Here is an 18,765-nt window from a genome sequence, read left to right as displayed (position 1 = left end):
CTCATGTTTAATTGCCAAATTGGTGCAATTCCACATAATTCATGCCGATAGTTGGAGTCGCCGCTCGGGCAGTTCTCCGCTCGCAGAGCTGTTTATTTGACAAGGTCCCCAGTGAAGAGCTTTACGAGTTAGCAACGAGCAAATAAAACCAGCCCGTGGGGGCAGATTCACACGTTTATTAGGCAGTATCGTGCTGCGCATCGAAATCGAAAGTGGAGCGACTAAGCACTCGTAATTGATAACAGCCAGTCATATGGAAATTATTGCGCATACGCACTGTTAGTTCAAAAAGAGTGCTAAGAGGAAAGACAAACACCTCTGCCGACACCGACGACTGAAGAAGTAGCTCGAGTCTTAGCCGCATCCGGTCGCAGGCAAAAGTGGCAATTTCGGCTGCTAGCTGGTAGCTGCTACAAATTTGTCAAACCAACAATGCAGCAAGGTCAGCGGCTGAGCCATGATCACGTTCGCGTCCGGCGTGCGGTCAGCTCTGCCATATCATTGACCTTAAGTGACGAACATGAAGAGCAATGAATAAGCCGAGATTATCACCTTTGGCAGCATTTTATTGCACTTACACAGGCAGCCGCCAAAAACGGATTTGAAGTTCAATTGCAGGCATTTGTGATGCTCCAGCTTCTTTGGCCCCACTCTCCAATTCGATCTCCATCTCGATCTGCCGCGGACCTACCAAGACGCCCATGGCACAATGTACAACACGACTATTAAAGGTCAAGCTCCAAAGCCAGCACTGCAAACGCCAAAAGCAACAAAAAAAGAAAAAGAAAAAGAAACGTTAAGTAAATCAAAGTAAACAAACGGCGCACTTTGTTAATTGTTGAATTTATTTCTATTTCAGTTCGAGTTTCTCATTCTGTTGTGGCTGCAATCTATTAGAGAATGATCTCAAAGATGCGTCAATCGAAAGACTCAAGACACGAACTGGCCACAAAACAATAAAATGACCAATTCGGCGGAGGTAACAAGCAGTATACATTTGAATAGTCATATACCCTAGCCAGGGAGGTTATGGGGCCGCATATTAACACTTCGGCTACCTCTTCAAATTTCCCAAACAGAGCATCGGCAATTTGTGGGCCAACTGCCATTCACTTGCCGCCTCGACTTCTTCTGTCAGGGGTGGTTCTGAAATGCCAAAAAGGTAGCATACACGTAGCATTGTTTCCCATTGCGACTGCTCAACGCGACCTTCACTTGGCAATGGAGCAATGGAGGAGCAGCTCCTAGCCTCAGGTTGCCCGGAGGGCATTCAGCGAACCCAAGTCAAGTGCGCGGCAGCCACTTCAACAATGAAGCCATCAGATCGACAAATATCTTCAATGTGGATTTGGTTCAACGGTTCAATTGTATCGCACATCGGAACTGGTGTGAGTGATTAATTGGTTTGCTTTCGAGGCTCAAAACACACACTGGATGGATGTGTTGTGTTTGGTCTTGGGATAATTCGAAAGAGTACGGCTGCAGAATAAATCATTTAATATGTAGCGTAAACAACGCAGCCCACATCGAATTGCTTACTATTCACGTTGAGTTCGGGGCGCTCCCGCTTCGCCGGATGATTATGCCTTTGTGATCCGTGCTAGTCTTCAAATCTGCGCCCCAGCATCGGATGAATGCTTTCCATTATCTATATAGCCAGGAAAATATGATTGTTAGGTGTCAATCAAAACTTTTGTGTGTCGCGTGTGTGCGCCACGTTGTCGTTGTCAATTAAAGGCAGTAAAGCCTCCAATTAAGTTTGGAGATGGTAATGGTTTGTGGTTGAATGGCAATTGCTCCATGGAAAATTGAGATTTACTATTGTTACACCTTGGCAAACCAAGTGATTACAGATTGGGAAGACGCGAGTTACCTATTTACATGAACTTAAATTGTATGAGGTCCCAAAGCACATAACCCCATACCAACTTTGTAAGAAAAGCTTTCACCCAGTGAAAAAATAAGAAGCTTCCTAAAGATAGATTTATTATATAAATTTACAGGATAGAAACTTTATGTCCGCAATATAAAATTCTAAATTCAAATAGTTTATAGGGCTAGTTTGACTAAAACTATAAATAAGTGTGGTATATTTTTGAGGTAACTTTTTTAACGACACCTTTGTAGCATACTCTTAGGCAAAAATGATTCATATTTTCTACGCAGATTTTTAGAGGCTTCCCAGACAGACCTTTCCGCTTTCTGTATAGAATTTATCTTAAAACACAAAAAAACAATGCTAATTATAAACCTAATGGAGATCTTTTATAACTAGGCAAACAAAAATATAAAACTATCATATCAAAAATAAATTCATAAATTAGAACTAAGATATAACAAAAAATTAAATTAGGAATAACATAAAAACAAACCAAGTTTTTAACTCAGATTTTTAAAAGAGCAAGCCACAAGACTTTTAAGGTATACCACTTAGAAATCGGATGCCATTTAAAAAAATAATGGAATTAGAACTGCAGGCTATTCATCACTATTCAGCAAAGTCATTTTTTTGAAATTTGGAAAGGGGTAACATCATAAAAATAACAAAAAATCGGTCCGCAAGTACAAACTAATTTTTTAATGCAGATTTTTAGAGGCTTAAGCCACAAGACTTTTATGGTATACCACTTCGAAATCGGATGTCTAATAAAAAAGCTGTAGAATTAGAACTGCAGGCTTTTCCGCAAAGTCATTTTTTTGGAAATTTGGAAAGGGTTAACATCATAAAAATTACAAAAAAACGATCCGCAAGTACAAACTAATTTTTTAACGCCGATTTTTAAAGGCGTTAGCCACAAGACTTTTAAGGTATACCACTTCGAAATCGGATGTGTAATAAAAAAGTTGTAGAATTAGAACTGCAGGCTTTTCCGCACAGTCATTTTTTGGAAATTTGGAAAGGGGTAACATCAGAAAATTGCCAAAAAATCGATCCGCAAGTACAAACTAATTTTTTAACGCAGATTTTTAAAGGCTTAAGCCACAAGATTTTTAAGGTATACCACTTCGAAATCGGATGCCAATTAAAAAAGTTATGGAATTAGAACTGCAGGCTTTTCATCACTATTCAGCAAAGTCATTTTTTTGAAATTTGGAAAGGGGTAACATCATAAAAATGACAAAAAATCGATCCGCAAGTACAAACTAATTTTTTAATGCAGATTTTTAGAGGCTTAAGCCACAAGACTTTTAAGGTGTACCACTTCGAAATCGGATGTCTAATAAAAAAGTTGTAGAATTAGAACTGCAGGCTTTTCCGCAAAGTTATTTTTTGGAAATTTGGAAAGGGGTAACATCAGAAAAATGACAAAAAAATCGGTTCGCAAGTACAAACTAATTTTTTAACGCAGATTTTTAGAGGCTTAAGCCACAAGACTTTTAAGGTATACCACTTAGAAATCGGATGCCAATTAAAAAAGTTATGGAATTAGAACTGCAGGCTTTTCATCACTATTCAGCAGTCATTTTTTGGAAATTTGGAAAGGGGTAACATCATAAAAATGACAAAAAATCGATCCGCAAGTACAAACTAATTTTTTAATGCAGATTTTTAGAGGCTTAAGCCACAAGACTTTTAAGGTGTACCACTTCGAAATCGGATGTCTAATAAAAAAGTTGTAGAATTAGAACTGCAGGCTTTTCCGCAAAGTTATTTTTTGGAAATTTGGAAAGGGGTAACATCAGAAAAATAACAAAAAATCGGTTCGCAAGTACAAACTAATTTTTTAACGCAGATTTTTAGAGGCTTAAGCCACAAGACTTTTAAGGTATACCACTTAGAAATCGGATGCCATTTAAAAAAATAATGGAATTAGAACTGCAGGCTTTTCATCACTATTCAGCAAAGTCATTTTTTGGAAATTTAGAAAGGGGTAACATCATAAAAATGACAAAAAATCGATCCGCAAGTACAAACTAATTTTTTAACGCAGATTTTTAGAGGCTTAAGCCACAAGACTTTTAAGGTATACCACTTCGAAATCGGATGCCAATTAAAAAAGTTATGGAATTAGAACTGCAGGCTTTTCATCACCATTCAGCAAAGTCATTTTTTGGAAATTTGGAAAGGGGTAACATCATAAAAATGACAAAAAATCGATCCGCAAGTACAAACTAATTTTTTAGCGCAGATTTTTAGAGGCTTAAGCCACAAGACTTTTAAGGTATACCACTTTGAAATCGGATGCCAATTAAAAAAGTTATGGAATTAGAACTGCAGGCTTTTCATCGCTATTCAGCAAAGTCATTTTTTGGAAATTTGGAAAGGGGTAACATCAGAAAAATGACAAAAAATCGGTCCGCAAGTACAAACAAATTTTTTATCGCAGATTTTTAGAGGCTTAAGCCACAAGACTTTTAAGGTATACCACTTCGAAATCGGATGCCAATTAAAAAAGTTATGGAATTAGAACTGCAGGCTTTTCATCACCATTCAGCAAAGTCATTTTTTGGAAATTTGGAAAGGGGTAACATCAAAAAAATGACAAAAAATCGATCCGCAAGTACAAACTAATTTTTTAGCGCAGATTTTTAGAGGCTTAAGCCACAAGACTTTTAAGGTATACCACTTTGAAATCGGATGCCAATTAAAAAAGTTATGGAATTAGAACTGCAGGCTTTTCATCGCTATTCAGCAAAGTCATTTTTTGGAAATTTGGAAAGGGGTAACATCAGAAAAATGACAAAAAATCGGTCCGCAAGTACAAACAAATTTTTTATCGCAGATTTTTAGAGGCTTAAGCCACAAGACTTTTAAGGTATACCACTTCCAAATCGGATGCCAATTAAAAAAGTTATGGAATTAGAACTGCAGGCTTTTCATCACTATTCAGCAAAGTCATTTTTTGGAAATTTAGAAAGGGGTAACATCATAAAAATGACAAAAAATCGATCCGCAAGTACAAACTAATTTTTTAACGCAGATTTTTAGAGGCTTAAGCCACAAGACTTTTAAGGTATACCACTTCGAAATCGGATGCCAATTAAAAAAGTTATGGAATTAGAACTGCAGGCTTTTCATCACTATTCAGCAAAGTCATTTTTTGGAAATTTAGAAAGGGGTAACATCATAAAAATGACAAAAAATCGATCCGCAAGTACAAACTAATTTTTTAACGCAGATTTTTAGAGGCTTAAGCCACAAGACTTTTAAGGTATACCACTTCGAAATCGGATGCCAATTACAAAAGTTATGGAATTAGAACTGCAGGCTTTTCATCACTATTCAGCAAAGTCATTTTTTGGAAATTTGGAAAGGGGTAACATCATAAAAATGACAAAAAATCGATCCGCAAGTACAAACTAATTTTTTAGCGCAGATTTTTAGAGGCTTAAGCCACAAGACTTTTAAGGTGTACCACTTCGAAATCGGATGTCTAATAAAAAAGTTGTAGAATTAGAACTGCAGGCTTTTCCGCAAAGTTATTTTTTGGAAATTTGAAAATCGATCCGCAAGTACAAACTAATTTTTTAACGCAGATTTTTAGAGGCTTAAGCCACAAGACTTTTAAGGTATACCACTTCGAAATCGGATGCCAATTAAAAAAGTTATGGAATTAGAACTGCAGGCTTTTCATCACCATTCAGCAAAGTCATTTTTTGGAAATTTGGAAAGGGGTAACATCATAAAAATGACAAAAAATCGATCCGCAAGTACAAACTAATTTTTTAGCGCAGATTTTTAGAGGCTTAAGCCACAAGACTTTTAAGGTATACCACTTTGAAATCGGATGGCAATTAAAAAAGTTATGGAATTAGAACTGCAGGCTTTTCATCGCTATTCAGCAAAGTCATTTTTTGGAAATTTGGAAAGGGGTAACATCAGAAAAATGACAAAAATTCGGTCCGCAAGTACAAACTAATTTTTTATCGCAGATTTCTAGAGGCTTAAGCCACAAGACTTTTAAGGTATACCACTTCCAAATCGGATGCCAATTAAAAAAGTTATGGAATTAGAACTGCAGGCTATTCATCACTATTCAGCAAAGTAATTTTTTGGAAATTTGGAAACATCATAAAAATGACTAAAAATCGGTCCGCAAGTACAAACTAATTTTTTATCGCAGATTTTTAGAGGCTTAAGCCACAAGACTTTTAAGGTATACCACTTCCAAATCGGATGCCAATTAAAAAAGTTATGGAATTAGAACTGCAGGCTTTTCATCACTATTCAGCAGAGTCATTTTTTGGATATTTGGAAACATCATAAAAATGACAAAAAATCGATCTGCAAGTACAAACTAATTTTTTAACGCAGATTTTTAGAGGCTTAAGCCACAAGACTTTTATGGTATACCACTTCGAAATCGAATGTCTAATAAAAAATTTGTAGAATTAGAACTGCAGGCTTTTCCGCAAAGTTATTTTTTGGAAATTTGAAAATCGATCCGCAAGTACAAACTAATTTTTTAACGCAGATTTCTAGAGGCTTAAGCCACAAGACTTTTAAGGTATACCACTTCGAAATCGGATGCCAATTAAAAAAGTTATGAAATTAGAGCTGCAGGATTTTCATCACTATTCAGCAAAGTCATTTTTTGGAAATTTGGAAAGGGGTAACATCATAAAAACTAAAAAAAATCGGTTCGCACGTACAAACTAATTTTTGAACGCAGATTTTTAGAGACTTAAGCCAGAAGATTTTTAAGGTATACCACTTCGAAATCGGATGTCAATTAATAAAGTTATGGACGTAGAACTGCAGGCTTGTCGGTAATATTTCAGCTGAATTGTTTCCATCCGTGACTTTTGTGCTTCGGAACATTAAAAATAACAACTTCTTTTTGGTATAGTTAAAGGAGTTAAAATACTGCATTACAACTCAGTAAACGTTTTTTAAATTGTATACTGAATTGTAATCGGACCCAAAGGCGATTCGAAAAAATTGTCCCATTGTTAAATATGCAGATTGTATTACAAAGCGGCCATGCCTAGGGCAAAGTAATCCATTTGCTCCTGATTACTGGCTGCAAAATAATGCATATGTTATCGATTTCGGAATGGCAAATTTCGCCGCTGGGACTTTGAGTTAAAAGACATTTTGATAGTTCGATTATTTTCTAGATTTATTTCGCTCTGATTGTTTTGGATAGGCGCGCTTGACATGCACTCGGGTTTTTTTTATTAGTTTTTAATTGAAATTGTATTAAACGTTTTATTTTAATTAGCTGACAGGTTATCTACATTTTAAATTAATTATTTATTTTTTCGAATACATAAACATCGAATTTAAAGCGGTAATTTCGATCGATTTTTCATTGCTGGTTACCAGTAGTCGGTCATCATCATACAAGTAGTACAGACTACAGTATTACTTCCGAATTGCAAAATATGTTTACCATACAAGTGTATTTTGTGTGGTAGTTGTTTAATTTATAAGTAAATGTTTTATGCGGGCGACTAGAAATTCCAAGAAAACTTTAAACATACAATACATTATGTGTATACAGTTATAAATATATCCGCTTACGGATTAATTTAATTACATGCTAAACGATAGGAATCATGAAAATTACTTTATCTTGCATTACTCGTTACGTCTAAAGTTCAATTAAATATGGATACAAGCATCTGTTATTCACTTAAATGCTACTCAAGCACTCTTAAACGCAACTATTTATGCATTTATTCCTTACTCTGCTCACGAGTGTAACTGAAATGTAACTAAAGTTTGGCGCAACACATCGAAGCCAATTGGATGGATCGTATTATGCTAAAATGATAAGTATAAGTTAGAGAAATCTTTGGTTGTAACTACAACTGAAATTGAATGTCGAAGCTGGCCGCCGTCTACCCATGATTGCTTAGGATAAAACGGGGTGTCGCTGCCTAACTTTGTGCTGGTCAAGGTTGCAGTACCCATTTCCAATTCCCTGGAAGTTTGGATACGAATATTACGGCTGTTATGGATTTGTTAATGGGCAAACCTAGTGTCACATACAATACAATGTATCTATAAATTATCACAGTAAAATAAATATAAATCTTCTCTGCTTCTGTTGCTGCTGTCAACCAAGGAGTGGGTGGACGAATGGCGTGCTCTGGCTATATCCATTCGTAGCTGGTTCAGATTATGGAAGATACGATAGTCATAGTCCACATTTTGGCAAAACTGTTGAACGGCCTCCTTCGGCGCTTCGTCTCGTCTCGACAATCACTGAGTCAGGATTCACTGGTTGAGTAGCGTGTTGGTCACCTCGGAGAAGGAGAGCAGCGGACTGCCATCGGCGTACGCCCCCCCGGCGGTGGGCGGGGCATAGGCCAGCGCCGTGTGCGCCGTAATGTTCGCCGGATAGAGCAGCTGATGATGCGAATGGTGCTGCGTGTGGTGGTGGTGGTGGTGTTGCTGCTGCTGGTAAATTGCATGTTGCTGCTGTTGCAGGGACGGTTGCTGCTGCAGTTGCTGCAGCGACTGCTGCTGTTGTTGCTGCTTGGATGACTTACGTCCAATGCCCACCTCCTCGGCGCAGATCACCAGCGGAGCGGACACAATGGCCAGCTGCTGGTAGGGTATGTCGGCTGCCGATCCTGATCCTGATCCTGCTGAAGCTGATCCGTTGAGCAGGCTACTCACCGCCGGCAGAGCTGTGGGCGAGCGGGACAACGCGGATGGCGGCGGCGGTGATCCTGATCCGACTCCCACCAGCTGATGGTGCAGCGGATAGCCGGCCAGCGATTGCTGCTGCTGCTGCTGCTGATGGTTGGTGAGTATGATCTAAGGAGGATCGTTATGGTTAGTAGTCAGGCGAGAGAGCACTGGAGTGCGATTCTATAGGTTTCTATAGGTTTCTATAGGTTTCAGAAGGTGAGTGGTTGTGGGTGAGTACATAGAGTGCGGGTGCTTCATTACTGGTGCAATCTATCCGCCTTCTAGCGGTGGCCGTGGTGCAGGTGATGCGACTGGGCCGGAACATGGCCACCGCCGCCAGCCGACGGGTGGTGCGGGTGCGGATGCGGATGCGGATGCGTATGCGGATGATGGTACGTGAAGTACTGCGAGTACTGCGTGTAGGAGGCGGGCGTCCATACCTCGCTGCTGTGCTGATGCGCCGTCTCATGGTGGTGGTGATGATGGTGGTGATGATGCGAGTGCGGATGCGGGTGGGCGTGATGGTGTTGCGTCTGCTGCTGCTGCTGTTGCTGTTGCTGTTGTTGGTGGCAACTGGGTGGGTGCACCGCCTGCTGATCTGTGCCCGTGGTGCTGGTGAGGGAGCTGCTGGGAGCGCTAACATTGGAACCCACTCCTCGCTGCGACTGCTGTAGCTGCTGCTGCTGTTGCTGTTGTTGTTGCTGCTGCTGGGGCGACGTTGTGTGCGAGGAGGCGGAGTACAGGCCGGAGTCGTCGTGCTGCATCTGGTAGCTCTCCGGCGTACTGGCGCTGGCCGACTTTCCCGGCAGCTCCTTTGTCCCGTTCCACTTGGCCGCCGTTGCAGGTTCGTGCTCGTTGTTATTATTGCTGGCGCCGGGATAGCCCAGTCCGTTGGTCAGAGGCGTGGCTCGCTGCGGGGAGCCCGGATTTCCAGTCCCACTCCGTCCACCCTGCAGACTGTTCAGCGGCACCCCGCTCGAGTGCGTGGTGCCCCACATTAGCACCGTCTGACGCTCGTAGGGATCCTGGCTCGCAGCTGCTGCAGCCGTTGCTGCGGCCAGCTCCACTTTGGGCGTGGCACTGCCAACGCCATTGGGCGTGGCGCCGCCCACGGGCGAGGGTCCGTCCGAGGAGCAGGAGATCACCTCCATGACCTGGGGTGAAGACTTCGGCGTCTTAAGGGGAATTTGCTGTCGAGGAAATAGAAAATCGGATTAATGATCAGTGACGGATTTAAAGATAACTCTTATAAAAAAGGTGGTTCGGAAAAAAGTTAATAATGCACTCCATTTTGTCGGAATTATCTAGGTAAGGCCATATATTACATCTAATAATAAAATTACACCACAGCAAAAAAGGTCAATTAGAAATTTAGCAACATATTAAAGGCCTTTTTTTTGTATAGTATTTGAAGTCTCCTAATGCTTTTGTAATACTTGGTGCCTTAATGCAGCAAAAACATTGTTTTTAGCAGAACGCTTTTAAAATGTAAAGCATACACTATTTTCTACGTGTTTATTAAATTAAAATTGTTGTATAGATATTTGATCAACTCTGCTAATATTTAAAATATTTTTTAAGTCTGCACAGTTTTACCTGGGACCTATATCCTACTCAAGCCTTAAAGTTGGGAATGTTTCTATCCCTGTTCATGACTCCACTCACCTGTGGCGTGGATGTCGGGCTCCCGTAGCCGCTGCTGTAGCCACTGTAGTACTTGCCCGTCTCCTGCCACTTTTCGTCCGCCTTGGAGGCGATGGCGTATCCGTCGTAGGAGAGGAAGCCATTCGCCACGTAGGCCGATGCCGGGGCGCCGGAGTGCGGGTAGTCCGTGTAGTAGCCACCGACGGCGCCCTGCAGTCGGTACTGATGGAAGAGGTTCTCACTGACCGGGTAGAAGGCGTTGGCCGGCATGGAGCTGCCCATGTAGAGATTGTCCGCGGCACTAGCGTACGGCGAGGTCGTGTACATGGGGTTCAGGTTGGAGTAGGCGGCGGCCACCGCAGCCGCCGGATCGGGCAAGTACTCCACGGCCACGGCCGGAGCAGGCGAACCCACCGGACCACCCAGGGGAGAGGTTTGCTGCGTCTGCTGCTGATTTTGCTGCTGCTGCAGCTTGCGCTTGCTGCGGCAGGTGGAGAGGAAGTCGCGCAACTGCGTCTTGTAACGGCGATTGGGACGCGTTGGCGTCACCGGCGGCGGCAGGGCGTGGGCCGTCGGAGAAGCGCTCGGCGGCACAACCAGCTGATCCGCCTCGGAGAAGTAGGTGGACGCCAGGCCCGTGTCCAGGTAGCTGACCTTGAAGTCCATCGTCCGCTTGCCCAGCAGATCGTGGCCCTCCTCGTCCATCAGCTGGCGGTGCGTGCAGATCACAAAGTCCGGCTTGGAATTTTTGTACACCAGACGTGAGCTCGTTTGCAGCCACTGCCACTCGCCGTCCTTCTTCTGGTAGCGATAGGCAATCATGCCGGAGGCTCCCGTTTTCAGAACTGCAGAGAAACAAAATGTTGAGTGTGGACCATGATCTAGGAATGTGTATATTAACTGAGATACGGATAAATAATACAAAGATTGGTACTTTTCGTCAGAAAAAACAAGACCAGACTATTTAGTTATGTATTTTAATCCTTAAAAGTAGATCAATTAAGTCTGGAATTTTAAGCATTTAAAGAAAGTGAAGTTCGATTTTGGTTTTTAAACAATTTTAAGTTTGGTGAATGATCTCGGAATTTATTCATTTGTAGACCTAAATCATTTACCATTCAATGATTAGTACGTCACATAAGAAAAGAAAAGCCAGTAAACAATATGTAGTTATTTATTTTTACCACTAATAACTTTATATTGAGAACATCTTCAACGAACTAGTTCTAAAAAGCTGACCATTTAAAATAAGTTTTTGCTTTCACACAATTTTAAATTCGTACAAAAGGTAAACAACATGAATTTAAGCTAACATCATTGTCATGTCATAGAGATCGATTTAACCACTCATTGCAATGAACTGCATTAATAATATTAAATGAATCAAATGTTATTATAACCATTATGGTTTACAAAAAATGTATTTAAAAACTCAAATACGCTGCAACGATTTATAGAAGTAAACAAAAAGATAGAGTTTAGATGGCTACAAAAGGAATGTTTATATATTATTATAATCTAATTAGGCTGTAGGACCTACTTTGGTCATCCATTCTACGTTCTTTTCAGTGAAAATGAAAAAAATGCTAAGCCTAGTGGTCAATGGTAGTACTCACGCTCCTGATGGGCACTGGCCACGTAGGCGAGGTCGTCGTAGTGCACCAGGTCGTAGCCGCCCATGTTGACCAGCTCGGCGTCCGCGTAGCCCAGGATGTGCTTGCCGCGCTGGTCCATGGAGACCAGCGAGAAGTCGAGCTTGTGCTTGGACTTGAACATGTTCTCCTTGTGCGGGATCTCGAGCAGGCTTGGCGGTCCGAAGGGCGTGCAGTAGGCGAAGAGGGCCAGCGGCGGCTCCTCCGTCTTGCGGTTCTGGCCGTGCAGGACCTTGATGCGGCCGCGGATGTCCAGGCGCAGGAAGCCGCTCGTGTTGTCCAGCAGGCAGCGGAAGCGGACGGTGAAGCTGCGCTCCAGGTAGAGCGCCTTGTCCGGCGCCAAAGTCTCTGCCAGCTGCATGCTGGACATGTCGGCGGGCAGGAAGCTGTTCCACAGCAGCTGGCGCTGCAGTTCCTCGCGATCCTCCGAGTGGACCAGTTCGTACACTGACTGGTGGACGATGTCCGACTGTGGGATGGAGTACATTCGTATATTCGTATATTGGTATATTGGTATAGTGGTCAGGGGTCAGTCACCTGGCAATTCTTATTGATTTTGCTCTCACTTTTCGCTCTCTTTCGCCCGGGGATTTCGGGGCGTATAAATCAAAATGCGCGCAAATTGAAAATGCGCCCCATGTTGGCCACAAATTGAGACATAAATTCTGCACGCGCCAGGAGCAGGAAGGTTGGCCTGATGGGGATACAAGGGATTCTTGGGGATACTCCCCACTCCGCCTTTCTGCGAACACCAAAAGCAAACAAACCCAACTGATTTTCTCGAAGGTGAAGCCAAGCGGCAAGGCAGCAACAGCAACGCTTTTAATTGAGCTGCCAAACGGGGCGTGGCAAGTGCCGCTTTACACATTTACAACTAAATTTACAAAAAAAAAAAAAAAATAAAAGAAAAGAAAAAAGAAAACCAACAACTCGGGCGGATGCTAACTACAATTTCAATTTCCATTGGACAATAAAGTAGGCAAAACTACAATGAAGGTGTACCCCAAACATGCTGCCGAAGGAAGCCGAATTCAAATCGGAGTGCCCGCATCGGAATCAATCTGGCCACGCCCCGCTACTGCAGTTGGGGCTCCCAGGAGGAGATTCCCATCGATTGCGCAATCTGATTTTATTTATGATCTGTCGGACCCGCGAATCGATTCGGGTTCAGGTACCCTTCAAGCGTGGCGAGCCCAGACATCTTTGCCGGGGACCAAGATCTTAAATTGTGAATTCGGATTTGGGTCAGGGTATACGAAAATCAGGTTAATCAACTTTTTTCCAGATTAGCTCTGCATCCTTTAAGAGAACTTGTCTTGCTGCCTTCTTTTCTGCTTGCCAGAGTTTGACAAATTTATGTTTACTTTATGTTTTCATACATCTATTAAAGTAAAAATCGAGTCAGATTTAAAATTTTTAAAAATTCGAATGCTTAGAATGTTTAATTAATCTTTTTTGTTGGCCTGTACGGAATTTTGATACTTGTACCTCTTCTCTAATTTTAGACCATTACATTTTTTTTCTTAGACCGCTTCCGCGGATTGACCCAAAAAGCAGAATACTGTCGGCAATTAAAATCAATCAGAAAACGGAGCGAAAGAGAGCGTCTGAGGAGCTAGAAGCTGGTGGCACTTACCTGATGAAATCCCAAATAGCTCTCGATGCTGTGCGTGGCAAAGAAGACTTCGCCTTCGCATGTCAGTATCATTAGAAATCCATTTAGGGCCTGCAAAGAAATTCAAAAAGAAAGGGTAGACGGGTCAAAATTAAATCAAAACTATGAATTAAATGTTTGTTTCTTTTCTTGTTGATGCTGATGGGCTGCAGAGACAAGTGGATAGATCCAAGAATCAATGGCTGGATGAATGAATCTTCGAGATCGGATGGGTTGGCAAAGGTGTAATTACAGTAGCTGCCATGGGTCGTCAAATTTGGTGAATGAAATGTTATTGATCATGGCAGCCGGAGGCATTTCAATACACTGCCACAAAATAGGCTGCAAAGCTAGGACTGATGAAAAATAATAGATTTTGATTGCAACTTCAATGCAAACTGATAATTATTTAAATCATGTATCTCATAGCTTTAGTATAATATATTGTTAGCTGTAATCTAAAGGATTTTATTTATTATTAAAACCGTTTTTTTAGCATTTCCTGACCTAAAATAACACTTTTATATATAATTTTTTAAATCACTACTAAGATATTCCACTCTTCTACAGTTTTAGTTTTTGACATCCTATATGCCTTTGTCTAAAATCATGACTTTTGCATGACTAGACCCTTGATTTCTGCCAATAGTGCTAACTATTTTTCAGGTAAAACTATTTCAAAATCAGTGGTTTTCTCTTATAATTGTTGTTTAATTTTTTTTCAGGAAATAAATCTGCTTTTGAGATAATGGTAAGATTATTCTCAGCGTTCTTTTACTGACCCGTACTAGGTACGCCCCTTTGAATGAACTTTGGCTCAACCGCATCAGGAGCGAGTGGAAAGACAACCACGATGGCGGCGCTTAGTTGCGGCCAAAGCGTAATCAGCGCTTAAGCGGCTTATTTTATCCAAGCCACAGGTCGCTATATACAATATACGAACATGTGTATCCAGTGAACAGTACCCAGTACCCAGTACCCAGTCTCGATCCCAGTCGGATCTGGAGTTCCACATCAAACACAACCAGGAAATGGCTTGCAATTAAATCAATGAGTTTCAACTGAACAGAGCGAGAAAGAAAGAGGGGGAAAAGGCGGTAGAATTTGGTGTAATTGCAGGTTTCCATTCCAGTTCCCTCCCCTTAAATCCCCAGATGAGCCATTGTCATTATCTATTCGGATATGCGCCGCCAAAGTCTCGACGCTGCTAACAAGAAAATATAATGTGAAGCAAAGACGGCAACAAAATCATGCAAAAGTTTTTAATACATTTCATTGTTTTGTTTATTATTTGGCGCATTATTGTTTTTGATTGCATTTTAAAGTCGGGTTTTATGGACTGTTAATGGCGGCAACGCATGCGATTGCCGACCGATCTGAACTGGAACTAACGGTACGCCGGCAATCCGTCCGTCGAGCAAAGTGTGAAGTGAAAATGAGAAGGAAAACTGAAACCGGCCGCTTCGAAAGACAAATTTGCCAATGCTCCATTAGTGCCTCCGTGGCGGTGCGGCCGTAATTAATATAACCGAACCGAAAACAACACCGCAGAACGCAGAACACACAACACACAAATACTGAGCGTAATTAATACGGGCGTATTTAAATATCAATTTGCAGCCACCGCATCGAGCGGCACCGAAGCATCGAGGTATCGAAAGGAAGTCCCCCCATTTTTAGCCAGAGAAAAATGTGCGCGATTGCTGCTAATTACAGAGCAGCGGGCGCAGGATTGACCAGAGTGGAGCTGATCTGGCCAGAGATCGGGCGAAACAGCGGGTAACCAACTCCTTGCGAGAGTTGGCATTAGCCGACATAAATGCTAAGTGGCGTCATCATTTAAAACGCATCAACAGCCCGCAAGGATATGGTGGCATGGCTCTGCCGCATGGATTGTCATCAGGCCAAGCGGACTGGTCGGACATCAATAATCGTCATAAAGATCTCCCCAACGGTAGCCAGTAAACGAAGAAGACTTTAAAGCCGAGATTGAATTAAGCTTATGTATACTCTATTTAGATGTGGTGAATGGCAATTGAGGGTGGAGCATCTTAAATGCAATGTGAAAGTTTATTTTGAGGAGTTTTATTATTCAAAAACCACTTGCGAAATTGGCATTTAAGTGTGCTAGAATCATTATTGAAAGTTGTTGTATGAATACGATCATAAAGCGTGCCTATATATTTTTAATGATCACACTTGTTATGTTTTAAACTCTGTTATTGGTGTTTTTCATTGTTTTATAAATATAAATCGTTTCAGCAGTTAACAGTTATTTAAATTATATTTTCTGTCGGCTCTAGGTCAAGAGTTTGTTGGTTAAAGCTAAAACAAATATATTTTGGTTGCGCTCCGGCAACCGTCTTCAAGGCAACTTTAAGCAACATAAAAACACATAGTATAATATTATTATCTACGAATTATCAGTCTAGTTTCTATATTGTTGTTTATTATATTCATACTATTAAAAGAGTATATAAACATTCGTTTTACCCCTGTAAGTCCTGTTCACTAGCTTTTTATTTTCTTTCTTCATTTCTACAGTCTTTTGCTGAACTCTTTTCATTTCTTGCGGCATTTTACCTTTTTATACGGCCAAAAAAGATTTCTCCCCACAGTCTAATTGTTTCTCTGCCCCATCCCTTTCCCACCTGATGGCCAATCGGGGCCTCTCTGTCGCTCCCACAGCTACAATTTAGACAAGCCCGTCTGCGGCGTCTTCTAATGCGATTTTAATAATACCCGCCCGTCTTTATAGTGGGGGATCCGGAGATGGAGAGGCTGTGCTTAACCCAGTGTGTGTTTGGTGTGTGTGTGTGGGTAAATCTTGCATTTCAGTTGTGAGATTTGATAAGTTGGCGGCGATTATTTTACCATTTCCTAGGCAGATGCAGGAAAGACTCGAGGGGGTCGAGTTGGGAGGAGCCTCTCTAGTTTGGCCAATTTGCCCATGCTCGTCTAGATAATTGCTTAATAAAGCCCACCCCCAGCGGCAGACCCTCTCCAACTCCAAGTGGCTCGTCAGCTAATATCTGGCGCGGATCTGCCACCAAAAACTGTTGCATGGAAAGTTGAGTTCATATCATGTTGGCGAGCAAAGTGTTGAAAGTGTTTTACTTTCAGTGAAAACGGAAGACAATTAAATGTTGCGCCAGTGTGTGTGTGTGTGTGTGTGTGTGTGCTAGCCCTCAACAAAGCTGCGTGACAAAATGCCATTTTCTAATGATAATATGTGACCCATAATAAACGGGAACAGCCACAGCAACAGCTGCAGCAAAAAGTAAAACTTCACGGGCAACAGGTAACAAATACCCGAGGTATTAAAACTAAATATGCACACCTCACGGCGGCCACCTTGCCACAGGACTTTTCGCGCTGCCAGGACCTCTGTGAGACAGACAGAGTAAAAATATGCACGGAAATGCACAATTGTGCAGTTTTGAGCTCGACAATTAGCTGCAGTCAGGAAGAGGGTGGTGCAGCCCATCGTTTTTTGGCTCGCATTCAAATTCGCCACTCGACCGCGGGCCACCCTGCGTATACGTAATGCAGCCAAACACGAAACTGCAATGTGCATCGCCCCACTTGTGCCACACACAAGGTAAGTTTATGTTTACGTGTGTGTGTGTGTGTGTGTGTGTGTGTCAGTGGTGCATACCGCACATGGGCGGGTGGCAAGTTTGGACTTTGACATTGAATCGTGTGTGTGGATTGCAGCCGAAAAAAGCGGCATGTGCAAAAAGGAGATTGTTGTTGCCGCTGCAAGTGCATGTTGCACAATTGCGTGTGTCTGTCTCGGGCGGAAAGGGGGGCGAAGTGGTGGAGGTGCAGGGTTGGTGGGTCAGAAGGCAGTGTCAGCTGTGGCACCACCGCTCGCCCGGTGGCCGCCTGCTCCAATGCCCGGTGAGCTATGTGCGCATTAAATTAAACTGTCATGACTGTGACAAGTGCATATGTTGGCGCCTCGGACACTGCAACAAACAAATACTGAGGCACATGCACTTTTAATTCAGCAAAAACATGCAACTGCCCCAAGGCGTAGACTGAGAAGGCGATTGGGGGGGTAGTGCGAGTGCTGTGCGACAATTTAATTGGTGTATTTTGGCACATAAACTTGAAATGCATAAGTTTTTATTTGAGTGCTCCACTTGGCTGCAGCTGTTTCGTTTCAACATGATAACTGCTAATTAATTGTAGAGAAATCGTTGTAGATCCAAGACTATTGGTATTGTGTATGCATATTTGGACTTGAAAATGCGCTAATTCATTTAACGAATTGGATTCAGAGTTGTTGAGTTGCTGGCAAAGAAAATACCCACGAATTGGAATGTACGATGAATGTTTAAATAAAAGATTTTTTAGTTTTATATTTATAATAATATAATTAGTTAAAAAAAAATATTTTATTAAATTTATACAATTGATAAACTAAATTGATGTCCTGATATTATGTAGATACAATTTAAAGCAGGCAGCACTATCACATTTCTACCTTATCGTTATCAGTTTTTCGGGTAAGTGCATAGACAGTTTACAATAAGGTTAGTCAATTCGAGCACTTATTAATTGCAGACAATTACAAATAATGGAATCGAAGCGAGGAAGTGGAATATTCCACTTCCATCGGACTACCGTCCGATTGCGTGCCCAGTATTTATCAATGGAGACTCTCTTGGCTAACAAGACGCTGATTGATTATGCCCCTTCACCCACCTTCCTCCACATAAATACGCCACGTATCCTGGGCCAATGAAGCCATCAAACAACCACTGATGAAGACAAATCGAGGCAATTGAGAGGAGTTGATGGGGTTTGTGCGCTGGACTCGGGACTCACGACTCACCTGGAGGAACATATCACCATCCAACAGGCCGTGCTCGAAGGCGCCCAGCTCTCGTGTCCTGTAGCCGTCGTGTGCGTGTATGTGGGGCAGGACTCCGTTCTCCTCCTTTTCCTTATGCATAACAACTGCAAGCCGAGAAAGACAGAGAGAGATTCTTTTTACAAACTGAGGCATTTTTCGATATTTTATTAACCATAAATATTTGATATTCACTCAAAAGAACTAAATAAAGTTTAGGAAATTGCCTGCCCATAAATAAGCCACTCAATTGTTTTACAAACCCACCTTCCGCAAGGACAGGGGCTGGCATAACCATAGTAACTTCATAAAAATCCAATATATCATAGATATATAGTGTGATGGGTATGTGTGTCTGCCTCAACTC

At 41.9% G+C, this 18,765-nt stretch overlaps 1 protein-coding gene across 7 annotated transcripts in view; it reads right to left on the bottom strand.

Annotated features, from left to right (window-relative positions):
- Window positions 1-7,043: 7,043 nt before the first annotated feature.
- LOC128252061 (single-minded homolog 2) overlaps window positions 7,044-18,765 on the bottom strand; it is a 32,837-nt gene continuing 21,115 nt past the window's right edge. For 6 of the 7 annotated variants that reach the window (XM_052979454.1, XM_052979453.1, XM_052979452.1 and 3 more), the window contains exons 4-9: window positions 18,381-18,505; window positions 13,520-13,609; window positions 11,848-12,352; window positions 10,253-11,076; window positions 9,028-9,777; window positions 7,044-8,713 (exon numbers count right to left, since the gene is read on the bottom strand). In XM_052979454.1, coding sequence (XP_052835414.1) covers window positions 8,168-8,713; window positions 9,028-9,777; window positions 10,253-11,076; window positions 11,848-12,352; window positions 13,520-13,609; window positions 18,381-18,505 — 2,840 coding nt within the window. In that variant the 3' untranslated portion in view covers window positions 7,044-8,167. The remainder of the gene's footprint in view (window positions 8,714-9,027; window positions 9,778-10,252; window positions 11,077-11,847; window positions 12,353-13,519; window positions 13,610-18,380; window positions 18,506-18,765) is intronic. The other variant, XM_052979459.1, reaches the window with a different exon arrangement.

The sequence above is a fragment of the Drosophila gunungcola genome, chromosome 3R, assembly GCF_025200985.1.
Source record: "Drosophila gunungcola strain Sukarami chromosome 3R, Dgunungcola_SK_2, whole genome shotgun sequence".
In the NCBI taxonomy this organism is placed as follows: Eukaryota; Metazoa; Arthropoda; class Insecta; order Diptera; family Drosophilidae; genus Drosophila; species Drosophila gunungcola.
The sequence above is the reverse complement of the archived record's forward strand: the minus strand, read 5'-3'. Positions and strand labels throughout refer to the sequence as shown.